The sequence below is a fragment of the Budorcas taxicolor genome, chromosome 8 (assembly GCF_023091745.1).
Source record: "Budorcas taxicolor isolate Tak-1 chromosome 8, Takin1.1, whole genome shotgun sequence".
Lineage (NCBI taxonomy): Eukaryota > Metazoa > Chordata > Mammalia > Artiodactyla > Bovidae > Budorcas > Budorcas taxicolor.
Window position 1 is genome coordinate 84,514,744 of NC_068917.1, and position 27,706 is coordinate 84,542,449.

Consider the following 27,706-nt stretch of genomic DNA (forward strand, 5'->3'; position numbering starts at 1 on the left):
CACTCATAATCTTAATAGTCACAAGAAAAGTCCACTTAAAATATGTGGAAGAAGAGATCTTAAATTTTATAATCTCTTAGTTGAGCCCATTTTAAAATAGAGTTGAGAAAAGAGTAACCATTTCAGCAAACTCTTCAATATTTGAGAGATACAGAGACCTTTAAAAGAACCCCAATTATGACCTGACAACAAGTGTCAAAGTCTTGTTTATTTAAAAACAACTTGATTGGTCAGGAAGTCTCATGTGACAAGAGAATTCTTCAAGAAAGAAAAGACTGAAGTCATAATAAATCAGATACTAGCAAACCACTTCCATTACTTACAGGTAATTTGTCTGTCTAATCCTTCAATACGTTAGGTCAACACCACAAGTCCCTGACTGCATTCAGGCTTAATGAAATCTGGTGAAGAGTTCCTGATGTCACAACACAACATTATTACTTTATTTTGGTCCACTACTCACCATCTCTTTCAAGGTTTCATACATCTGCCTCAGGAACTCCTGGAACTGTGGCAGGTGAAGGCAGATGTCTCGCTGGGTTTCCAAAGTGGAGGCCTGGGTCCAGACAGAAAGCTTCTGCATCCAAAACTGATAATTAGAAGGAAGGCCTGCGAAGTTTTCAGCCATCTCAGAAAAAGGGACAAAGTCCTGTGCCTTCACAGTGGTTGGCTACACACTGAAGAAAATAGTGAACAAACATCAAATCTGTAAGAAAGAGGGGGAAAGAAAACATTTAAGAGAGAATCTTTTATCAGTGTCTTCACAACCACTGATGAGTTTTGACAGTGGATTACAAGGAGGATTACAAGGGACCAAAATAGCACGCCTTCTGTGAAGTCATCTTGGAGTTATTTTAAAATGTGTCATCCAGCTGTATCTCCAATTTTTACCATCTGAACTTTTTATTTTTTATCATGAGTAATATCATTACACTAAAAGTCATTATACCTCCACAGGCACACCACTAATTATGTACAAAAAGCACAGCTGACAATACTTTATATCTTCTTTTTAAGATTGAGCTATTTTTAAATGTTCTGAATATGAAGTTCATTTGAGTATTTTAACATAATGGGAAATCAAAAACATTCATGGAAGTTTCATAATAATCTGTGTCTAAGATATGTTTTTGAAGTTCTTATGTTTTACATGCATTTCTGGCTTCTCATTTAGGTGTAAAAAAAAGTCTCTGGGCATTACTGTCTAATGAATTTTCTTCCTGGTTTCTCAATTCTTAGAAAAAAGTAAAATAATTCATTCCACATGCATGGATTTGAACAATCTGCTTAATTTATTTAAACACTGCTGTGTATGCTTCATCTCCATTCACAAGAAGAAATCATATTTTGGTAAAGTAAGATAAACTCTAATTATTGGGAAGGTATGTCTGTCCTAAGTGACAGAAAATAAAAACTCATAAACCTGGATACACATCGGAAGAACATGTTAGAATGGTAGAGTTACATACACAGAGAGCGTGTACCTCAGGCAGAGTCAGGTAAATAAACTCCAGGTGCCTCCCCAGGATCCCAGCTCCTCCCACCCACACCCCTAGGAAGCGTACGGGGGAGAAAATGGAAGGCTGCCTTCAGCAGGTGCAGGCTTTTACAGACTCCTACCTTCCTGGGGCAGGCATGATAGTCAACTATCTAATTTCAAAACACTACTCTGCAAGGGGTGAGTGGTATAAATCTTCAAAAGCAATAATTAAACGATAAAATGCTCCCAATTAAATGCCAAAAACATCAACAAAGGAGGTTTTCATTGCTAAACAAGAAAGTAAGAAAAAATTAAGAAGGTCATACAATTTGGCTACAGTGCAAAAGAAAAAAACCTAGGCCAGGAAGATGAAAATTTTAAAATGGTACTAAAAATTTAGTTTTGAAAACTACCATAAAGTTTTTTTTAAGTTTAATAATACAGAATATATGCATACTATCAAATAGCACCTAATAGTCAAAAATCCAGACATCTGATCATTCTCTCCTATTATCTTCATCCAGTTCAGTTCAGTTCAGTTCAGTCGCTCATTCGTGTCCGACTCTTTGCGACCCCATGAATTGCAGCACGCCAGGCCTCCCTGTCCAGCACCAACTCCGGGAGTTCACTCAGACTCACATGCATCAAGTTGGTGATGCCAGCCAGCCATCTCATCGTCTGTCGTCCCCTTCTCCTCCTGCCACCAACTGCTCCCAGCATCTGTCTTTTCCAAAGAGTTAACTGTTCACATGAGGTGCCCAAAGTACTGGAGTTTCAGCTTTAGCGTCAGTCCTTCCAAAGAACACCCACGACTGATCTCCTTTAGAATGGACTGGTTGGATCTCCTTGCAGTCCAAGGGACTCTCAGGAGTCTTCCCCAACACCACAGTTCAAAAGCATCAATTCTTCGGCACTCAGCTTTCTTCACAGTCCAACTCTCACATCCATACATGACCACTGGAAAAACCATAGCCTTGACTAGATGGACCTTTGTTGGCAAAGTAATGTCTCTGCTTTTGAACATGCTATCTAGGTTGGTCATAACTTTCCTTCCAAGGAGTAAGCGTCCTTTAATTTCATGGCTGCAGTCACCATCTGCAGTGGTTTTGGAGCCCCCAGAAATAAAGTCTGACACTGTTTCCACTGTTTCCCCATCTATTTGCCATGAAGTGATGGGACCAGCTGTCATGATCTTCGTTTTCTGAATGTTGAGCTTTAAGCCAACTTTTTCACTCTCCTCTTTCACTTTCATCAAGAGGCATTTTAGTTCCCCTTCACTTTCTGCCATAAGGGTGGTGTCATCTGCATATCTGAGGTTATTGATATTTCTCCCGGCAATCCTGATTCCAGCTTGTGCTTCTTCCAGCCCAGCACTTCTCATGATGTACTTGGCATATAAGTTAAATCAGCAGGGTGACAATATACAGCCTTGACGTACTCCTTTTCCTACTTGGATCCAGTCTGTTGTTCCATGTCCAGTTCTAACTGTTGCTTCCTGACCTGCATACAGGTTTCTCAAGAGGCAAGTCAGGTGGTCTGGTATTCCCATCTCCTTCACAATCTTCCACAGTTAATTGTGATCAACACAGTCAAAGGCTTGGCATAGTCAATAAAGCAGAAATAGATGTTTTTCTGGAACTCTCTTGCTTTTTCCATGATCCAGTGGATGTTGGCAATTTGATCTCTGGTTCCTCTGCCTTTTCTAAAACCAGCTTGAACATCAGGAAGTTCATGGTTCACGTATTGCTGAAGCCTGGCTTGGAGAATTTTGAGCATTACTTTACTAGCATGTGAGATGAGTAGATTTAAGGGCCTAGATCTGACAGATAGAGTGCCTGATGAACTATGGACTGAGGTTCATGACATTGTACAGGAGACAGGGATCAAGACTATCCCCATGGAAAAGAAATGCAAAAAAGCAAAATGGCTGTCTGGGGAGGCCTTACAAATAGCTGTGAAAAGAAGAGAAGTGAAAAGCAAAGGAGAAAAGGAAAGATATAAGTATCTGAATGCAGAGTTCCAACGAATAGTAAGGAGAGATAAGAAAGCCTTCCTCAGCGATCAATGCAAAGAAATAGAGGAAAAGAACAGAATGGGAAAGACTAGAGATATCTTCAAGAAAATTAGAGATACCAAGGGAACATTTCATGCAAAGATGGGCTCGATAAAGGACAGAAATGGTATGGACCTAACAGAAGCAGAAGATATTAAGAAGAGGTGGCAAGAATACACAGGAGAACTGTACAAAAAAGATCTTCACAACCCAGATAATCACGATGGTATGATCACTCATCTAGAGCCAGACATCCTGGAATGTGAAGTCAAGTGGGCCTTAGAAAGCATCACTACGAACAAAGCTAGTGGAGGTGATGGAATTCCAGTTGAGCTATTTCAAATCCTAAAAGATGATGCTGTGAAAGTGCTGCACTCAATGTGTCAGCAAATTTGGAAAACTCAGCAGTGGCCACAGGACTAGAAAAGGTCAATTTTCATTCCAATCCCAAAGAAAGGCAATGCCAAAGAATGCTCAAACTACCGCACAACTGCACTCATCTTCATCCAAGCTATCACCAATACCTGTTCATTCTATTCCTAAAGTAAATATTCATGCTTTCATTTGACCTCATTCATTTCTTTCCATTTCCACTGCTCCCATCCCACCCCATTCCTGTCTATTTCTTCCCTAGAGTCTTCTATCTGGTCCCACCTGTTCCTTTCCAATTCATTTTCTATATTATTGACAAAAACAACTTTCCCAAATGCAAATCAGACCCACTCCTGCTTAAAATCTCTTTATACTTTCCTTGGAAAGAAATCTCAACTCCTTGCATAAATTATCCCAGCTCCTTACCAGAGTCTCTAATAAGACCTTGATAAACAGAGCTCCAGCATACCCGCCCACCTCCTATGTTGCCTCTGCCCAGCTGACCAGAGTCCAGTCAAGGCCTTTCATCTATTTACCAACATATGAAACCCTGCTCCCAGGTCTTTCTGCTGATTCCTCCACAGCTCTTGGCAAATCAGTTAATTACTCCAGGCATTTATTTGTTCATTCACTTACTATCTCCTCTACTAGTAAATACATCCTTGAATTTAGCTCATGCGGGGCCAATAACAAGTGTTGAATGAGGGAATATTTTTCAAAGTATAGTTCTAAGCTAAATGTTATAACAAAATGCTTTTTCCAGATAGAGCAATTTTCAAAAGGTAACTCCCCTGAAAAATAAAATTTGAAGGTATTTTTAATATTATTTACCTAAAACTTAATTATTAATATCCCATTTTATAACTACAGTAATAATAGCTTAAATATACAATTACTATGCTTTTTGCAATACATTAAATACTTTTTGCAAACTAGCTAACTTAATCCTCACAACAACCCTGTGAAATGGGTACTACTATCTTCATTTTACAAAGGCGCAGAGAGATTAGGTAATTGCCCAAAGAAAGATTATGTAAAAGCCAAAGGAAGCAACTGTTAGTAAACAGCAAAGCCAGGGTTGTAGAATTTGAATTTAAGGAGTTCAGCTCTAAAGTCAATCCCTTAAACAAACAAATAAACTGAAGAAACAAACCAATGAATTTCTGACATGTTTCACATGGCTAGAGATGTGAGTCAGTTTAGATATTTGAGAGCATCAAACTGAAAAACTTTTTGACAGAAGAGACAAGAAAACATTTAACAAGATTACAAACAACCTTCAGTTAGCCATGGGAATGCATCTGATTTAACTGGAAAAAGCTTTAGAGATCACGTAGTGTAGGGGTCCTGGGTGCTCTATTTCACAGCCTATCTGGGGAGGGGTGGCAGAGCAGGGGGGAGCAGCGTGATGGTAGTGATTGTGAAATGGGTGGTGCTCTGGCTGTGATGGTAACAGTAAGGGCGCTCCTGACATTTCGTATCCTAGAGTCAAGGACACGGAACACGCTGCAATGCATTGGAACAACAGTTCAAAAAGGAGAATGGTCTTCCCCCAAAGGCCAGTGATGCCCCGGCTGAGAAATGCTGACCTAATCTGAACATTCTGGAAAGGACATCTGTTGGTTTTGTCTGTTTACCATTCCTCCTCCATTTTTAGTTTTAACATCTTACTCTTCCTTTAGGAAAGTATCTCTCTTACATTCCGCAAGTCTTGGCAGATCGTTTAATCATCATCAGAGTGAGACGATGATTCAGATTTAACAAAGTAGACTCTGCTGGGAATCTGAATCTTCAGTGGGCTGTGATAAGGGTGGAATTCAGTCATCCGAAGAGTCTCTTGATCTAGATCTCTGTGCATGTCCTTAACAAACTATGAGTTTTCAGCCTTCTCTTTGATTCTTCCAGTTACCCAGGAGCCTTCCAATAATAATAGTTTTGCTTAAATTAACCACTGTTTTCTGGTTTCTGGTTTCTGTGATTTTTAACACAAGAACACAAACTGATATCTCTGATGTTATACAATATCTGTTACAAACTGATACCAGATAGTGGGCTGCAGACATACTTTTGCAGAAAGGAGGAGAATTTAGAACTGCTCCTAGGCCAAGTCAGGTAAAATGGCAGTGAAATTCCTGTTCCTAGTATGGAATTGGAATCCAGAAGCCCATGGAAGAAGGTAATATAGATCAATGAGGCATCACCTTCACAAAAGGGCCCTGAATCATTAAGATATTCTAGTAGGAATGGCTAAGTGAAACCACTGGACTATCAAAACAGTCAAGCATCTGATGATTTGCAGAGAACCCCACTTCCCAGATGAGGGGCCAATGGGTCTTAGTCAGTGATCTTTCGTTGTCATAAACATAATCAAGTGGTTACTCCAACTCAAGGTGCACTTTTAGATGTGAGTCCTGACTGGGGCAAATTAATAACCTTGGCACCTAGAATTCAGTTATGAAACTGGTTATCTCCATTTCTCCATGGGGATAAACTTAGGATATGAGAAAACAGTTGCCTTTTACATGCCTCAGAGATTATCAACTCCAGATACAGCACATTACACTGGTCTACCACAGTGAAGATACCAGGCTGACAGAACCTGGAAACCACGAAGATACAGGTGCTTTGTCTATATTCCATATGGTGGGACACAAATTACATGAACATACAGGGTCTGCCACTTCAGAAGTTTCTTATAATCTAATGATCTGTGTCAGATGAGAATGTGTCCTTTAAAACTAAGATACACAAGAATCTAGTACCAAAGGTTGCCTCCATTGTGGAGACCGAGGTAGTTGGATGGTAAGTGCCGGAAAGGAAATCTCCTTTTCTGTAATTTTACTGTACACTTTTTTGCACTTTTCAATTTAATGTCATGTGTACTAGTTACTGACTCAAAATAATAAACAAACAAGAATAAGGTGAATGATAACTGCTGTACCTACCTTATACCCGCTAAGAGGCAAAATGCTTGCCTGATACCTCTGGGATTCTGAAGGTAACATGTACTACATGGGTTTCAGACCACTCATTGGCTTATCCATTTGCCAGAAAAAGAGAAAATATGGGTAGGGCCCAGAGCAACAATCACTGCACAGCTTATCTGTCCACACTGAAGTGCTCTGCCACTCAGCCATCACCCAGCTCTGGTCAGCTATGACACCCTATGCTCTTGAAAGCCTGTGTGGAAGATCTGGATTCTGGAAAAAGCTTATAACAGCCCTTAGTGACTGGACTGATCTCCAAGCCACAAAGCTGGGTGTACCCAGCAGCACTCTATCATCATGTGCAAATTATGCCTGCTTGGTCAAAATGCATGAATGAGGTTTCTGGATGCTATCTGTATACATCTTGCTTTCTATGTCATATAACTTTAAAAAATTCCCTTCTCTTTTATTTCCCCTTCTACTACTGCATATAGAAAGTATATTATTAGTGGATAGATTTGCTAAAAATCTATAATTTACGGAAAATAACAACGATGGGAAAAGGAACTGACATTATCCAGAACTCCTGGACTTGAAGTTAAATGCACTAACCAGGCATTACTTTGAATTATCTCCCTTTTTGGAAGGAAGAGAGAGCTAAATTATGTTAGTGGAAAGTGTTTTAAAAATTCTGTGTATGGAAAGCAATAGGTTTGAATGTCCTGAGTAACCAACATGAGACAGTGTATATATCTGTTGTTTTTGCCCCCCGAACACCCTATCTTGTTCTTTTAATGTATAGTCAGCCCTCCTTATCTGCAGGTTCTGCATCTATATGGATAGAAAAAAATTTTAATTCCAGAAGTTTCCAAAAAACAAAACTTGAATTTACCATGCACCCACTACTATATACATAACTTTTATCTTATATTTACAACTATTTGTATAGCATTTACATTGTATTGCAAGTAATCTAGAAATGATTTAAAGTATATGGAAGAATGTGTATAGGTTATATGCAAGTATTATGCCTCTTTATACCAGGGAACTGAGCATTTGTGGATTTTGGCATCTGTGAAGGTCCTGGAATAAACGCCTCGCAGATACAGAGGGACAACTGCACAGGCGCCTCACTCTTGCTCTGAAGAACTTCCCTTCCCTCCTGCGTAGTTTTAATGAGACTGAGGTTTGCCGCCTCAGAACTGGAAGAGTTACATGGTTCTAGCAGATACAACTAACAACTAGGAAATATACCATACAGATAAAACAAGTTTATGTACTTTTTATCTGACATAAACCATATACTTTCACCCAGTAAGGAGAGTAATTTATAATGATCTCACTTAAAACACAAATTATGGGGCACAAGTGAAATTCTGTTTATGATGTTTATGCTTCTCTATTTTTTGGTAACTGTTCAATGAGTATGTTTTAGTATACAAAAAAAAAAAAAAAGTAGAGAAAACAGCCAAATGTACCCTATGTACCCTTTAAGCAGTTCAAACAATTATTGAGATTTTCCATTTTTAAAGCAAAGCACAGATACCATATGACTTTACTCAAAATACCTTTATTTATCTTTCTTTGAAAGACTTAAAAAAAAAAAAGAAACTTAATTGCATTTCTTTCGTATCCAATAAAGCCACCAATAATATCAAACAGCCCCTCTATGTTCAGATTTCTTAAAAACTTCCCTTTATATTTGGATTGTTTATATTACAATCCAAACAACATCAACAGATTGCATGCAGTCAATACTGATATCTTTCCTTTAAGCTGTAACAAAACAATGTAAATCTCTAACCTGTAACAAGTACCCCACTTTTATTTGTTTCAACCTTTTCATTTAACCCCTGGAGAAAACAACACATATGACCTAGAGAATTTCTCATACTTGTACATTTAGCATTCCTGTGGTATTGTGTGATGAGTTTTGTTCTCTTCTTTATTGCTTATAAACTGATAGCTAGATCTAGAGGGTTCATTAGATTCAGAGTCAGTTCCTTCCCAAGAATGTTTCACTAGTGGATTTGCGTACTTCGAATGAATTGAGAAGGTATACATAATATTTGGTAGTCTCACGTATCATTAATGTTGTAACTGATGAGTGGTTTCAGGTATTCTCAGCCAAATCCATCCATTATAAAGCTCACCACCACTTTTTCCCTAATGGCTTTAGAATCCACTGATGACATTTTAGGTCCATCAGAGGATGATAAATACTGATTTTTCCAGTTTTATCCATTCTCCTGTATTTATATTTCTTGATGTTTAGAAGCTTTATATTTTTAGGTAGTCAGATTAACAAAATTTTCCTTGAAACTCCAATGTATGTCTCCACAGTCCTGTGAAACTGACAAAAGTACCGTTAACTTTTCTCACTTTTAGTAGCCGAGGCCCTCTTCTAGGTTCTAGCTTCTCAAGGAATGGCAATGCCCTGAGGTTGAAAAACTGCAGTAAAATGTCTGCTCAGAACTTAGGACTTGCCTTCACCCCAAGATCTTAAACCCTTGAGTTGTGAGTACATTCACAGTTCTCCAATATCTTCCAAATATGTTTTATAAGGCTGGCTGGAGGCAAAAATCTATAACGCGTTCTCTTGATTAACCAAGATAGGTGAGGCAGACAAAAGTAATGTAAACATACTTAGTTAAAATTGTACCAAATTTCAGTTCTATTTCAGACTACAGAGTTAAAACCAACCTTCCTGCTGAAAGTTATTCTATAAGGCTATGTGAAACATAAAAACATAATTCAAAAATCATCAAAGTAACAGCAAGAGAGTGTGGAAGTTTCAGAGAAAGATCTTGGCACATAAGGTTGCACAGGCCAAAGGAGACTTTTCCGATCTGGCAGAGGTGGTTAAATGGCAAAGCAGTTCTTTTGACAACTTTACTAGAGAGTAAAAGTAGCAGGCCAGGCCTGTCAAAGTGAGGGCCTGGTAAACCACCTCACACTGAGGACTGCACCCACAGAGATGCACCCTGAGACCATGGGTAGCCCAGAAGTGAACTCGTCAACATATAGGCTATAGCCTAGCTATGAAACCAAAACTTAATTAAAGTGGTCCCAGGTTACTAGTGCTGCTAGGCACCTGGAAGATGTAAACAACTCCCTCTCTGAAAAAAAGTAATATCATCATAGTTTTCTAATTATTTCTAAAGTTAATTTCTCAAATCCAACAAAAATTGCATAATTAAAGACAAACACACAGGAAGGCAAAAAACATAAACAAAAGCCCCAAAACAATGAACACACACAAACACAAAATGAAACAGAGAGGGACTCAAGATAGTTCAAAAACTAGACAAAAATGGAGAAACAGACTCAGAGAATAGACTTATGGACATGGGGAGAGTGGAGGAGAGGGTGAGATGTATGGAGAAAGTAACATGGAAACTTACATTACCATATGTGAAATAGATAGCCAATGGGAATTTGCTGTATATCTCAGGAAACTCAGACAGGGGCTCTGTATCAACCTAGAGGGATGGGATGGGGAGGGAGATGGGAGGGAGGTTCCAAAGGAAAGGGATATATGTATATCTATGGCTGATTCATGTTGAGGTTTGACAGAAAGCAACAAAATTCTGTAAAACAATTATCCAGTAACAAATAAATTTAAAAAAATATAAAGTAACTAAGAGGGTCCCTTGTGAAGATAAAAGTAAAAATTTCATCAAGAAACTAAAAATTATAAAAAATGACTCTGTAGATGAAAAAACAATACAGTAGGAATTCTAGAACTAAAAAAAAAAAAAAACCGGAAATGAAGAATTCAACAAATGGGTCTGACAGTTAATTTGACCCAGCTGCAAAGGGATTTGATGGACTTGGAAGATATATTAGAAGAAACTATCCAGAATTCAACATGGAAAGTAAAAACAATGGGAAATTACAGAAGAATGGATAAGATACATAGAAATACAGTAAGAAAAAGCTAGAAAACATATACTCAATGCAACGAAAGGAAGAAAGGACCAACTGAGAATACTACATCCAGGGAAAATATTCTTCAGGAATAAAAAGGTAAAAGAAAGACTTTCAGACACATTGAAAGAATTTCTCACCAGTAAATCTGCTCCAAACGATGCTCTTCAGGCAGATGGAAATGACCCCAGGTGGAAGTCTAGAGATGTTAGAAGAAATGGAAACCATAAAAAATGGTATATCATGGAAAATTTTAAATTAGTACTTATAGTATAAAATAAGAATAGTATCATTAGAGTTTTATATATATATATTAATTTAAATATAATTTAAATTTAAAATTTAAAATATACAAAACAATAGCATGTACTCTAGGAGAAGGACAGACTTATACAGTTCTAAATTCCTTGCATTATCCAGGAAAATGAGGAAAAAAGTGTTAACATTTGACTTTAATAATTCAAAACTGCATATCATAATTTCTATGCTAGCCACTAATGAAAGAATAAAAGGTAGTATATAATTTCCAAGTTATCAGAGGAGAAAAATTTATAGTAAAAAACACTTAATTCCTAAGAGGGCAAGACTGGACAGAAAAGGAATACAAAATAGGCAAAATAAATTAAAAAACACACAATAAGAATGGTTGACTTTAAACTCAAATATATCAGTAATTACATAATACACAAAGGGATTTAATTCTACAAGCAAAAGCCAAAGATTATTGATTTGAAAATTTTTTAAAAGCTATATGCTGTTATAAAAGACATATCTAACACATAAGGATCCTGGGATTATAGAGAGGTTAAAAGAAGAATAGGGGAAAATACCAAGCTAACATAACCAAAATAATCAAAGTTTCTATTTAAACACACTTTGGGGGCAAAAAGCTTACTAGAGGTAAAAAGGATCACTTCATAATGACAAAATGCTTAATTAACCAGGAATATGTGAGAGTTCTAAATCTGCATGCACCTAATAACATGGAAATGTAAAACAAAATATAAAGTTTGAAACATAACACAGAAATTAACATAAGTACAAGGAAAAATAATCAACTGCAGTCACAGCAGGAATTTTTTTTTAAGAAAGATTCATTAACTAGTCTTTACTCTATAGTATCATTTGAATTAATTTGTCTAGATTGACCCCTAAACCATAAGAGTTTGTCTTCTACTTCTGATACTCACAAGAGGGATTCAGGCTCTAATGTCGACTGTGATCATGACGGTACCCTCTCGGACCTCTGGTACCTCTTTTTCTTTTTCCCTTTATCTTCCTCCTTCTCTTCTCCCCCCTCTACTTTCTCCTGCTTCTCTTTCTTTCCTTTTCTCCTTTCAAATGGTACTTTGGTTCATTTAGTTACCAAATCAGAATGAATAGCATAGATTTGCCTGTTACCTGTATGAGTTTAATCAGCATCAATGAAAAACATTTCTAAATGTTCTTTCAAAGAAAACTCTAGAGAGACTATCCTCAAGCTCAGCGTCCCCAGCAATACCTCAACCACACAGTCTAACCTTTATTTTTTCCATTTTTGACCAATGCAATTTCAGAGACTCATAGCAGGAAACTTCCACAAACCTCAGAGTATAACTACGGAATAATCAGACAACAATCTACAAAGTACACATCTTCCCTCAAAGCACCCTATGAACTTAAGCGTTTATGTACACTACCAGAATGCTCAGGAAGTAAACAACCCATATGCCGATCAAGAGTAGAATAAACAAAATATTCATACAAGAGAATACCATGGAGCAATGAAAATATAGAAACTACTACTATCTGCCTGCAACGCAGGAGACCTGGGTTCGATCCCTGGGTTGGGAAGATCCCCTGGAGAAGGAAATGGCAACCCACTCCAGTATTCTTGCCTGGAGAATCCCATGGACAGAGGAGCCTGGCGAGCTACAGTCCACGGGGTCAGACACGACTGAGCGACTTCACACACACACACACACACACACACTATAGGACAGAGATGATCTGACAATCATAAGGTTGAGAAAAATAAGCTATCCATAAGATATGATTCATTTATATAATGTTCAAAAACAGGTAAAACTAAACTGCAGTGATTACCCTAAAAAAGCCAAGAAATCTGCTACCTTTAGAGGAAAGAAAGCAGTCCTTTTGGGAGGATACATGTGAATGGTTTCTGGGATGCTGGCAATAGTCTACCTATTGACTTAGACGAAAGTAACATAGGTATTAATGTTTTACTAATTTATTAAAGTATAAATTATGCTTATGCACTTTTCTGTATGTATTACCTTCCACAATAACAGGAAAAAATTTTTTTTAACTTCCAGCTACATATTTACCGTACAGACATAGCCCCAAAGGTAAGGAAAAAAAGAAAATGTACAACTCATAAATGCTGCTGCTGCTGCTGCTGCTAAGTCACTTCAGTCGTGTCCGACTCTGTGCGGCCCCACAGACGGCAGCCCACCAGGCTCCCCTGCCCCTGGGATTCTCCAGGCAAGAATACTGCAGTGGGTTGCCATTTCCTTCTCCAATGCATGAAAGTGAAGTGAAAGTGAAGTCGCTCAGTTGTATTCGACTCTTAGCGACCTCATGGAATGCAGCCATCAAGACATAACTTAACCTAATGAGCACAATAAAAGGTTTTAAATTGTTGAATAGTCTGCATTTTCTATTTTCAGCTAAGTTCTCTAGAAAACTTAAAAACCACCAGAATTGGCCAGGGATATATTTCCAGTGCTTGCTTTGTCTTCCTCATTCCTGTCCTCATATAATGTCTCCGTCTTCCCAGTCTTGGCTCTGAAGAAGAGAAAATCCAAGGCTTCTCCCGCCATCTCCAGTCCCTTAGCTACATTATATGGCTACTGCTTTCCCCTGTAAGGGTTACTGCCACAAGAAGGAAAAGACATCTAATCTACCACACAGAGGAGGATAACTGGGGAGAGCATGAGGTGATCTGTGTTCATATATTATGCAGGGTTAATGCATCTCAAAAAGAAAGAAATGCCTTGTAAAATAGGGATGGTTCTTCAGATTCATGGACATTTCAAATTTTTTCACAAATGCACTTTTTTTTTTTTAATCCCAGTTAATCTACACACTGTTCATGGGGTTCTCAAGGCAAAAACATTGAAGTGGTTTGCCTTTCCCTTCTCCAGTGGACCATGTTTTGTCAGAACTCTCCACCATGACCCGTTCCTCTTGGGTTGCCCTACACGGCATGGCTCATAGTTTCACTGAGTTAGACAAGGCTGTGGTCCATGTGATCAGTTTGGTTAATTTTCTGTGACTGTGGTTTTCATTCTGTCTGCCTTCTGATGAATAAGAATAGGAGACTTATGGAAGCTTTCTGATGGAAGAGGGGGAAACTGGGTCTTGTTCTGATGGGCGAGGCCATTCTCAGTTCAGTTCAGTCACTCATTCATGTCGGACTCTTTGAGACCCCATGGACTTGCAGCACACCAGGCTTCCCTGTCCATCACCAACTCAGGGAGCTTGCTCAAACTCGGGTCACTGAGTCAGTGATGCCATCCAACCATCTCATCCTCTGTTGTCCCCTACTCTGGCCTTCAATCGTTGCCAGTATCAGGGTCTTTTCAAATGAGTCAGTTCTTCGCATCAGGTGGTCAAAGTATTAGAGTGTCAGCTTCAACATCAGTCCTTTAAAACAAATATTCAGGATTGATTTTCTTTAGGATTGACTGGCTTGATATCCTTGCAGTCCAAGGGACTCTCAAGAGTCTTCTCCAACACCACAGTTCAAAAGCATCAATTCTTCGCCGCTCAGCTTTCTTTATAGTCTAACTCACACCCATACATGACTATTGGGAAAACCATAGCTTTGACTAGACAGACCTTTGATAAAAAAAGAAATGTCTCTGCTTTTTAACACGCTATGTAGGTTGGTCACAGATTTTCTTCCAAGGAACAAGCGTCTTGTTAATTTCATAGCTGCAGTCACCATCTGCAGTGATTTTGGAGCCCCCAAAAATAAAGTCTCTGACTGATTTCATTGTTTCTCCATCTATTTGCCATGAAGTGATGGAACAGGATGCCATGATCTTAGTTTTCTGAATGTTGAGTTTTAAGCCAATTTTTTCACTCTCCACTTTCACTTTCATCAAGAGGTTCTTTAGTTCTTCTTCACTTTCTGCCATAAGGGTGGTATCATCTGCATATCTGAGGTTACTGATATTTCTCCTGGCAATCTTGATTCCAGCTTGTGCTTCATCTAGCCCAACGTTTCTCATGATGTACTCTGCATATAAAGTAAATAAGCAGGGTGACAATATAGAGCCTTGATGTAGTCCTTTCCCGATTTGGAACCATTCTGATGTTCCATGTTCAGTTCTGTTGTTTCTTGACTTACATACAGATTTCTCAGGAGGCAGGTCAAGTGGTCTGGTAGTCCCATCTCTTGTAGAATTTTCCAGATTGTTGTGATCCACACAGTCAAAGGCTTTGGCATAGTCAATAAAGCAGAAGTAGATGTTTTTCTGGTATTCTCTTGCTTTTTCTATGATCCAGTGGATGCTGGCAATTTGATCTCTGGTTCCTCTGCCTTTTCTAAATTCAGCTTGAATATCTGGAAGTACTGTTCATGTACTGTTGAAGCCTGGCTTGGAGAATTTTGAGCGTTACTATACTAGTGTGTAAGATGAGTGCAATTGTGTGGTAGTTTGAATGTTCTTTGGCATTGTCTTTCTTTGGGATTGGAATGAAAACTGACCTTTTCCAGTCCTGTGGCCACTGCTGAATTTTCCAAATTTGCTGACATACTGAGTGTAGCACTTTAATAGCATCATCTTTTAGGATTTGAAACAGCTCAACTGGAATTCCATCACCTCCACTATCTTTGTAGTGATGTTTCCTAAGGCCCACTTGATTTTCCATTCCAAGATGAGTGATCACACCATGGTGATTATCTGGGTCATCTTTTTTGTATAGTTCTTCTGTGTATTCTTGCCACCTCTTAATATCTTCTGATTCGGTTAGGTCCATACCATTTCTGCCTTTTATTCTGCCCATCTTTTTATGAAAAGTTCCATTGGTATCTCTGATTTTCTTAAAGAAATCTATCTCTAGTCTTTCCCTTTCTATTGTTTTCCTCTATTTCTTTGCACTGATCACTGAAGAAGGCTTTCTTATCTCTCCTTGCTATTTTCTGGAACTCTGCATTCAAATGGGTATATCTTTCCTTTTCTCCTTTGCCTTTACCTTCTCTTCTTTTCTCAGCTATTTGTAAGGCCTCCTCAGACAATCATTTTGCCTTTTTGCATTTCTTTTTGAGGGGGATGGTCTTGATCACTGCCTCCAGTACAATGTCACAAACCTACGTCCACAGTTTTTCAGGCACCCTATCAGATCTAATCCCTTGAATCTATTTGTCGCTTCCACTGTATAGCTGAAAGGGATTTGATTTAGGTCATACCTGAATGGTCTAGTGGTGTTCCTTACTTTCTTCAATTTAAGTCTGAATTTTGCACTAAGGAGTTCATGATCTGAGCCACAGTCAGCTCCTGGTCTGGTTTTTGCTGACTGTATAGAGCTTCTCCATCTTTGGCTGCAAAGAACATAATCAATCTGATTTCAGTATTGACCATCTGGTGACCTCCATGTGCAGAGTCTTCTAGTGTTATTGGAAGAGGGTGTGTGCTATGACCAGTGTGTTCTTTTGGCAAAACTCTATTAGCTTTTGATCTGCTTCGTTTTGTACTCCAAGGACAAATTTGCCTGTTACTTCAGGTATCTCTTGATTTCCTACTTTTATATTCCAGTCCCCTATAATGAAAAGGACATCTTTTTTGGTTGTTAGTTCTAGAAGGTTTTGTAGGTCTTCAGAGAACCATTCAGCATCTTCAGCATTACCAGTTGGGGCATAGACTTGGAATACTGTGATACTGAATGGTTTGCCTTGGAAACAAACAGAGATCACTCTGTCATTTTCAAGACTGCATCCAAGTACTGCATTTCAGACTCTTGTTGACTTTGATGGCTACTCCATTTCTTCTAAGAGATTCTTGTATTCTCAGTAAATCTTTAATCCAATTTTAGTTGATGGGCGGGAGTGTGTTCCCTCCCTGTTGTTTGATCTGAGGCCAAACTATGGTGGAGGTAATGAAGACAATGGCGACCTCCTTCAAAAGGCTTCACACACTGATGCACTCAGTGCCCCCAACACTGCAGCAAACCACCACCAACCCATGCCTCTGCCGGAGACTCCTGGACACTCATGGGCAAGTCTGGGTCAGTCTCTTGTTGGGTCGCTGCTCCTTTCTTTATTTTGGGGGCTCCAAAATCACTGCGGATGGTGACTGCAGCCATGAAATTAAAAGACACTTGCTCCTTGGAAGAAAATCTATGATCAATCTACATGGCATATTAAAAAGCAGAGACGTTACTTTGCCAACAAAGGTCCATCTAGTCAAAGCTATGGTTTTTCCAATAGTCATGTATGGGTGTGAGAGTTGGACTATAAAGAAAGCTGAGCACCAAAGAATTGATGCTTTTGAATTGATGCTGTGGTGTTGGAGAACTCTTGAGAGTCCCTTGGACTGCAAGGAGATCCAACCAGTCCATCTTAAAGGATATCAGTCCTGAATATTCACTGGAAGGACTGATGCTGATGTTGAAACTCGTACAATACTTGGGCCACCTGATGCAAATAACTGACTCATTGGAAAAGAGCCTGATGCTGGGAGTGACTGAAGGCGGGAGGAGAAGGGGATGACAAAGGATCAGATGGTTGGATGGTAACACCAACTCAATGAACGTGAGTTTGAGCAAGCTCCATGAGTTGCTGATGGACAGGGAAGCCTGGGGTGCTGCAGTCCATGGGATGGCAGAGTCGGACAAGACTGAGCAACTGAACTGAACCGAATATACACACTAATTAGAGAACTGAAAACTACACTTTTGATTGATATCAAATCCTTGATATTGCCCCCAATATAAATCCCTGGCTTCTTACAATCCTGCTGAGTATATATACCCTCACATGGATATCTCTGCCTATATTAATTTCATACAAACAACTAATGAAATATTGTTTAGCATATTTTATTTAAGAGCATAAAAGAAAGGTAGATGTTCAGTGACATTTCCTCAAAACTCAGGATTTTATCAAGCATTTTCCATACACACAAACCCCCCAATACATACTAATATAGCAAAAGCAAAGGGCATAGAAAGTTAGAAGGAAATCTCCCTTTTCATTTCTTAAATATACAGAATCAAATCATGTTTTCACCTTCTCCAAATACAGAGACTAAAATTAACAGTAACTGTTAGTCTCAGTTTATGTTTCCCAAAGAAAATAAAATCAGCTTCAGAAATTCTCATGTAGATTGAACTAAAGTAACAGTCCTATGAGCAGAGAGACCTGGACAGCTGAACAGAAGTGACTAACCTGTGAAAGACTCCCATGTGCTTATTCATGTCCCTGTTTCCTGCTCATCAGCGGAAAGCAGGAGGTGGGAGGGGAAGGAACAAAGTGGCAAGGGAAACCAACCTTGGGGTCCTTCAAACATCTGAGATACTGAAAAAACAGACAGTCCAAATGTCTCAGGTTTGGATCAAGGGCATTTGTCCTTTCCCTCTCATTTATAAACTGGTCTAAATTTACTTTGTTGCTTGCTAAAGCACTTTTTTATGAACTCAAATCACCATGGCACAAAGATACTCTGTAGCCCAACCACTGTCTATAAAGGTTCACACTGAAGGCTGCCAAATTGACAGGGCTCAGACTCAAAGTATAGCAGGTGAGAGAGGTAATACTCTAGAGCTAAAAGTTCCCCATTTGGGTTGGCTCCTTTAGAAAAGCTTCCCATGTCAGTAAAGCATCTGCCTGCAATGCGGGAGACCTGGGTTTAATTCCTGGGTCGGGAAGTTCCCCTGGAGAAGGAAATGGCAATCCACTTCAGTATTCTTGCCTGGTGAATCCCATGGACATAGGAAACTAGCAGCCTACATAGTTCATAGGATTGCAAGAGTTGGACACGACTTAGTGCTATCTTTCTTTGGAAAAAAGGATATAACCAAAAATTTCATAGAAATATTTACACAAGATATGAAGAATTCACCAAGCATAATTCATTAGATTGGAAAAAGGAAATAGAAGCATCAAAACACTTAAGCACTGTTGGAAGAAAGGGAACAAAAAATGAAGAAACAAATGGGAGATAGACTGGAGCAAAGTGCCCTAATTCATTACAAATAAAAACATTTCCCTTAATTTAGTAATCAAGAAGTGTTAAGAACCTGGCAAGGGACTGCCCTAAAACAGTGGTTCTCAAATTATCTTTCAGAAAGCAAAGCAGGCTCCTAAAGTTGTGTATTAACACCCGAGTATTTATGCAGCCCCAACGTCAAAGAGCCACAGGCAGAGATGCACAGTATGCTGTCTACCACAATGCTAGGACCAGTGACCACTAGTGACGTGAGCAACTTCAGCCTCTTGTTTAACATTATGTGACATTATTTCCTCTCCTAAGTTACTAAGCTTCAAGGTGAAAAAATACACAATCTATAATCTAACCTGTGATATTCTGGCCCTCAATTAGCATTTCTACTGAATGACACTTTCACATCTCATATGGCAATTCCATCCAGAGACATTCCAGAGCTTAGGTGGAAAGGAGGTGGAGGAGGGGTGTATTGGGAGTTAATGATTAGCAGATACAAACTGTTACATACAGAATGTATAAACAACAAGGTCCTACCATATAGGGCAGGTAACTATATTCAGTATACGGTGATAAACCATAATGGAATAGAATATGAAAAAGAATAAGTGCACATGTATGTGTACGTGTGTGTGCATGTATAACTGAATCATGTTGCTGTATAGCAGAAATTAGCACAACCCTGTAAATCAACTATACTTGAATAAAATTTAAAAAAACCTTTTTTAAAGCTCAACACTAATCATTAGGTAAAGGCAAATCAAAACTACCATGAGATATTACTTTATACCCCTTAGGCTGGCTATCATAAAAAAAAAAAAAAAAGCAAGTGCTGGTGAGAATGTGGAGAAACTGGAACTTCAACTGCTAGTGGAAATGCAAAATAGTATTGCTGTGTAAAAATGGTACGGTGGTTCCTTTTAAAAAATTAAACACTGAATTACCATCTGATCCACTTCTATATACATACCCAAAATAATAGAAAGTAAAGACTCAAACAGATAATTTTTTCCTCATACTCATAGCAGCATACGCAATAGCCAAAAGGTATAAACCACCCAAATATTCACCAAAAGATGGATGGGTCAACTAAATATATAAATATATACAGTGAAATATCATTCAATCATAAAAAGGAAGGAGTTTCTGATGCATATATGGATGAACCCTGAATCCACATCATGTTAACATTATGTTAAGGGGAATAAACCAGACACAAAAGGACAAATACTATATGATTCCACTAATAGGAGATACTTACACAGTAGTCAAACTCTTAGAGACAGAAAACAGAATGGTGGTTGTCAGGGGCTGAGAGAAATGGAGAAGGCAGGGATTTACTGTTTAATGGGTAAACAGTTTCAGATGGGAAGGTGAAAATATTCTAGAGATGAATGGTGGTGATGGCTGCCCAACAATGTGAATGTAATTCAGGGCTGCCGAATTGTACACTTTTAAAAAATGGCTAAAATGATAAATTTTATGGTTTGTATATTTTAGCACAATTAAAAAAAAATAAAAGAATAGACCAGCAGTGACTCCAGTCAAAGCTGAGGTAGGACCTGGAGCACATCCTGCATTCCAGTCATGCCCTTTCACCAAAGCCCCCTCCCTCAGAATAATTCCATAAACACTGCTGGTTGCCCATCCAATAGCCCTAACCCCTCTACTGCTTCTTTGCTAAGAGAATCAGTTTTGTCCAGAAATCTCATAGCTATTGAGTCTTGGGGAAGGCTGGGATCTTCCCAAATACCAGGGGTGAATCTTTTTTTTTTTAATTGACGGATAATTGCTTTACAGAACTGTGTTGGTTTCTGCCAAACATCAACATGAATGAGCCACAGATATACATAGGTCCCCTCCCACTTGAACCTCCCTCCCACCTCCCACCCCATCCCACTTCCTCCAGGTTGTTACCGAGCCCCAGTTTGAGTTCCCTGAGTCATACAGCAAATTCTCATTAGCTATCTATTTTACATATGGTAATGTAAGTTTCCATGTTACTCTCTCTACACATCCCACCCTCTCCTTCCTCCCCAACCCTCCTCCCCCATATCCATAGGTCTGTTCTGTGTCTCCACTGCTGCCCTGAAAATAATTTCATCAGTACCATCTTTCTCAGACAGTATATGATATTTGTTTTTCTTTTTTGGACATGCTTGACTCTGTATTATAGGCTCTAGGTTCATCCACCTCATTAGAACTGACTCAAATGCATTCCTTTATATGATTGAGTAATATTCCACTGTATATATGTACCATAGCTTCTTAATCCATTCATCAGTCAATGGACATCTAGGTTGCTTCCATGTCTTAGTTATTGCAACTAGAGCTGTGATGAACAGTGGGATACATGTGTCTTCTTCAATTTTGATTTCCTCAGGGTATATGCCGAGTAGCAGGATTGCTGGGTCATATGGTGGTTTTATTCCTAATTTTTTAAGGAGTCTCCATACTGTCTTCTGGGCTTCCCTGGTAGCTCAGCTGGCAAAGAAGCCACCTGCAATGCAGGTGACCCCAGTTCAATTCCTAGGTCAGGAAGTTCCCACGAGAAGGGACAGGCTACCCATTCTAATATTCTTGGGCTTCTCTCGTGATCCAGACAGGTAAAGGATATGCCTACAATACAGTAGACCTGGGTTTGATCCCTGAGTTGGGACAATCCCGTGGAGGAGGGCATGGCAACCCACTCCACTATTCTTGCCTGGAGAATCCCTGGAGAAGAGCCTGGTGGGCTACCGTCCATGGCGTCACAAAGTCAGACATGACTGAGCAACTAAGCACAGCATACGCTGTCTTCCACAGTAGCTGTATCAATTTACATTCCCACCAACAGTGCAAGAGGGTTCCCTTTTCTCTACACCCTCCCCAGCATCTGTTTGTAGACATTTTGATGATGGCTATTCTGACTGGTGTGAGGTGATATCTCATTGTAGTTTTGATTTGTATTTCAATAATAATGAGCATTGTGTGAGCATATTTTCATGTGTCTATTAGCCATCTGTATGTCTTCTTTGGAGAAATGTCTGTTTAGGTCTTTTTCTCACTTTTTGATTGGGTTGTTTTTCCAGTATTTACTTATATGAGCTGCTTGTATATTTAGGAAATTAATCCTTTGTCAGTTGTTTCATTTGCTATTATTTTCTTGCCAGGGGTGAATCTTGATCTATGAGACCAGTGGATCTCAACATTTTGTTCTCAGACTCCCCTTTATAGTCATACTCATCACTGAGGGCATTACTGACAACTTCTATTTATGTGAGTTATATATATCAATATTTACCACATTAGAAAATAAAACTAAGAAAAATTTAAAACCCAAGAATATACTCCACTAGCTGGAATATATTCTAGAGCAATGACATCACCATAAATCAACAACTATTAACTATTAACTCTACTGTAGTCTAGTGAGAAAATTAGAGTAAGAAACACAAATGATGTTTTAGCACTACTATGAAAATAGTTTTGCCCTCATCAGTCTTCTGAAAGTTCTCAGAGATACCCAACATCACATTTTAAGAATGGCTGGTGCATTCCAGTCATGGTATTTCCATTTGCCTTCCAACTAACTATAGGAATTGGGCAATGTTGTACAACTCTGGACAATAAGAACTGAGCTTCCACTGGAGAATATTAGTAGATAAATTCACTTGTTCCCCATATTATACACTGCAATCTTCATGGGACACAACTGCAGTAGTTACCTAGGGATTCAAGGAGTAATTAACCTAATATGCTGCAAACAGCAAAGCAGAAAGATGGACCTGGGTTCCCTCACTAGCACAGCTAAAGGAATGAAGTGGCCAACCTTGGAATTTTCCTTTTGGTTTAAGCCACCTTTTATTGGGTTTTCTTACAGTCAAATGTGTCCTCCCTGGCACATCTCCTCAGAACCTAGTTTGCTGAACACATTCTGAAAACCAAGGCTATGTATGTAGCTGGCACCCAGTAGAAGTTCAATAAATATTTGCTGAACAAATGTGTGAATAAATAAGTAAACAAACAAACCCACTAAGGCTGCTGTAGAGGAGAGACTCAGATAAAATGCTGGCTTTGGGGCTGACAGAAAGACATGCAGTTCCCATACTGTCAACATTTAAAATGAAGTTCGCTATAAATCTCATAGTATCAAAAATGGCTGCGTATTATATACCTGTCAAGGTGGCTAAAACGTTCTGAAATTACTTTCATTTGGTCTGCACAATCTCCAAGTATGAGACGTAAGTCTACATTTGCCAAATATAGACCATAACCTACTCAGTGGCAACCTGATAAAAAGCACTGTTTTGGGGTTTTTTCCCCCATTTCCCCTGAGTATGAATCAACTGAAGTCACTTCTCCCATGAAATAAGCACTACACAGAGAATTATGGACAGAAGGCTAGAAAACACAGTGTTTATAGAAGAAGGAAAAGAGACAAATATCTAGCCTCCAGTCAATGTTGTTAACTAGGAGTACAATAGCCTTATCAGAAACTACTTAAAACTCCATTAAATATAATCAAATATAAAGTTAAGAAATTTATGCTCAACTATGCTTAAACTTGACAATATTCTTCCTCTTCCTTACTGAAACCCTGATACCAGTGTTCTCAATTTACTTTTCAATGTTTCTTTGCTTCATTACTTTAAGCAGGATTGATAAACTTGTCCATGTATTTGTAGCTTTCTTTAAAAAATTTCACAATAAAATATTCTTGCTCCCATAAAGTGCTTATGAAAGAAACAAATGATACACTTTTTCCTGTTAAAACAATGAGGCTTTAAGAAAAATTCCACTAGGAGGAGCTGGCTTTTTCTCTGTTGAGTCAGGAGTGTTTTGTTTCTGAGACACTCTAATCAAAAACACAGACCTGAAATTTGCAGATAATTTCAAACAAACCCCAATCATAAACAAAACCTGGACCAAAGAAATAAGAGGAGGCAACTGCAATCCAGGTGCAGAGTGTATATACTCTTCACTCAGTTTTGCAAAGAATTAAGGAAATTTAACCTAGCAGATAACTTTCTGGGGGGTTACTGAGCTCCATTCTCCCATCCATGCCCCAAGCCACGTGGGAAAACGAGCTGCTCTCTGAATCTGGCCCCCAAATAGAAACATCCCTTTAGGACTGCTTGCTTTTGAAGCTGCTCAGATAGAAACTCCTGACCTTGTTTCCATTAGAGCAGCAAGGACCTATCACTGGGACTTGAGAAATATCAGTCTTCACACATACATTCTGTTAGAAATAGTGGTGACTTAACTTTCATTGCATTCTTGTCCTCAATTCACTTAACTGACAGACAGTAAGACTGTGAGCTTTCAGTGAGACTGGAAGAAAAACGGGCTGAGGAGCACATTAGATATTAAAATATTAGAAGTCTTCTTGCCTTTGTCATTAGTAACTTGGCTCCAAGTTATTTCTGCCTCTTTCCATCCTTGGTTCTACTCATAATTTATTATTAAATAAACAAAAACAAAAAATCCCACATATTTATTGGAAAACTACCATATGACAGGAACTCTAAAAACACTGCAAATAAAAAAATGGCAGCATTCCCATTTCCTCTCAAGCAACCCATGGCTAATGAGGAAATCACGAACTGCAAACAGATAAAACATAATTCTTTCTCAGAAGGGCTGGGAGAGAAGAAAACATGGAATGCTGCAGACAGCATCAAAAAGGGGTACCCCAGTCAGCCAGAAACAGCAATCACTCACTCTCTCATTCACACATATTATTTACATTTTCACCTCTGTTCAGTTTTCAGCATCTAAAAGTAGTGCTACTTGGTACCAAGACAAACACAACTGTAGGCTCTGATGTCTTAAGACACTATTTAGTTAGAACTGTGGGTGTTTGAAAACAATTGAATTCTTAAAATTACCATCAAAATAAAAAGTGAAATCCTTGTAGAGAACCATGGCATCCTAATAAATCCCACCTGCTTAATCCCACTCATCTTTTTGGGGCTGCAAGCCTCTGAAGGAGGAGTTTAAATGATTGTATGCTGTGGGTCACTGAACTCAAACAGAAAAGCATTTTTGTGGTTAGCTTTTAGTACTATGTAAAACCAAATATCTCACTTTGTTTCCTTTAAACCCTCAGCCCATGTGACCTCCAGTAAAGATGGCAAGTAAATTCACTCCTTGATAGATCCCCTCTACTCCAAACACAGCAAAGAGAGAGGAAACAAGAAGAGAAAACCAAGAGGATGCAAGCAAGTTCAAAAACAATAGAAAAATTTCTGTCTAATAGATATGAGGCAGAAACAGAGTGGAGTAAATTCTCAGAGTTAAAGCCTTTAGCCTCCTAAGCTCAGTATCCAAAAATAAGCACTGTAACTGGAAGCATGAAACCTACAAAAGTTGGTGGTAGTTGTTCAGTTGCTCAGCTGAGTTCTACTCTGTGATCCCATGGACTGCCAGGCTTCCTTGTCCTTCACTATCTCCCGGAGTTCGCTCAAACTAACCATAACCCACCAAGGAGAGAGGCAGACCTAGCATCCTACCTGAGGCAGGACTGGAGGTGAAAGTGGAGGAGGGCTCCTCCATTCCTGAAAGAAGATTGGTTATCTCATATGGAGATGTCCCTAGCGAGGTGGGAGAACACAGACCAGCCAGAGATGAGGAATTCAATGAAGCAGCCTGTGATTGCCCAAGTGACTGAAACACCATGGCAATTCTGGACTAGGGCTCCATGAAAGCCCCAGAGACAACTATAAATTGCTTTAAACAAGGAAGACTAAGCAGAGAGGGAGAAAGAGAGGCAGAAAATGAATCAATGAAAGCAATTAAAAAATATGCTGCATTCAAAACATGCCATTCAACCAAAGTTCTAAAGTACATGAGGAAATCTAATCCCAATAAAGGCAACTAACAAAATCAGCCATCAAACCACTAATTCATTTCAGATGAAATGAATATTATAAAATAGTCCAACAAAATAAGTATATTTAACTGAATTAAAGACTTAAATTTAAGACCTGAAACCATAAAACTCTTAGAAGAAAGCAAGCAGTAAGCTCTTTGACATCGGTCTCTAGGAATTTTTTTTTGATCTGTCTCCTCAGGCAAGGGCAACAAAAGCAAAAATAAACAAATGAGACCACATCAAACTAAAAAGCTTTTACACAGCAAAGGAAACTATCAACGAAACAAAAAGGCAACCAACTGAATGGGAGAAGACATTTGCAAATGATACATCCAATAAGGGGTTAACAACCAAAACATATAAGAAACTCATACAGCTCAATATATTTTTTAAAATCCAATTAAAAAAATAAAGGACATGACATTTTTCCAGAGAAGACATAGAGACAGTCAACAAGCACATGAAAATATACTCAATATCATTAATCATCAGAGAAATGCAAATCAAAACCTGTCAGAATGATTATCATTAAAAAGATAACAAAGTATACATATTAGTGAGGATATGGAGAAAAAGGAACCCTAGTACATAGTTGGTGGGAATATAAATTGGTACAGCCACTATGGAAAATAGTATGTAAGTTTCTCAAAAAATTAAAAATAAAACTACCATATGGCCCAGCAATAACACTTCTGGGTATTTATCCAAAAAACCCCCCACTAATTCAACAAGATATATGCAAACCAGAGTTCACTGCAGCATTATTTACAATAGTCGAATATGGAAGCAACCCAGAAGTCCATTAATACATAAATGAGTAAAGATGTGAGACACATACAAACAGATACATACACACATGGACAAACACAGATGTAGACACACACACAATGTAATATTACTCAGCCATAAAAAAGTATGAAACCTTGGCATCTGAAACAACATGGGTGGATCTATTAGTAGAAGATATGCTAAATGAAATCAGTTAGATAGAAAAAGACAAATACCATAAAATTTCATTTATATGTGGAGTCTTAAAAGGTCCGTATAGCCAAAGTTATGGTTTTTTCAATAGTCATGTACAGATGTGAGCTGGACCATAAAGGCTGAGCACTGAAGAATTAATGCTTTTGAACTGTGGTGCTGGAAAAGACTCTTGAGAGTCCTTTGGACTGCAAGATCAAACCAGTTCAATACTAAAGGAAATCAATTCTGAATATTCATTGGAAGGACTGACTCTGAAGCTGAAGCTCCAATACTTTGGCCACTTGATATGAAGAGTGGACTCATTGAAAAAGATCTTGATGCTGGGAAAGGTTGAGGCAAGAGGAGAAGGGGGCGACAGAGATTGACATGGTTGGATGGCATCACTGACTGAATGGACATGAGTCTCAGCAAACTCAGAGAGATAGTGAAGAACAGGGAAGCCTGGTATGCTGCAGTTCAGGGGTTGCAAAGAGTAAGACACGACTACGTAACTGAACAACAACAAAAACACCACAAATGAACATATAACAAAAACAGAAAAAGACTTATAGAGACAGAGGAAAAAACTAGTAGTTGCCAGAGGAGAGGTGAGTAAGTAGAAAGGGCAAAATAGGTAAAGGGGATTAATAGGAACTACCAACTTCCATTTATAAAATAAATACGTCATGGGAATATAATATACAGCACAGGGAATATAGTCAGTAATAATTCTGTATGGTAAGAGCTGGGAACTACACTTACTGTGGTGATTATTTCGTAATGTACAAAAATATCAAATCACTACGTTACACACCTGAGACTAATACATTGTAAGTAAATTATACTTCAATTAAAAATCAAAATAATTGTATTCAAGATGTTAAAAACCTAATTAAAAATAAGAAATTATAAAGCACAAACTCTGAGTTAAAACAATAGATGACTAAAAAAGAA

At 38.5% G+C, this 27,706-nt stretch overlaps 1 protein-coding gene across 1 annotated transcript in view; it reads right to left on the reverse strand.

The window, feature by feature from the left end:
- The window catches only part of FANCC (FA complementation group C), a 320,357-nt gene that overhangs the window by 209,305 nt on the left and 83,346 nt on the right, over window positions 1-27,706 (reverse strand). The window contains exon 2 of the mRNA XM_052644871.1: window positions 464-706. Coding sequence (XP_052500831.1) covers window positions 464-628 — 165 coding nt within the window. The 5' untranslated portion in view covers window positions 629-706. The remainder of the gene's footprint in view (window positions 1-463; window positions 707-27,706) is intronic.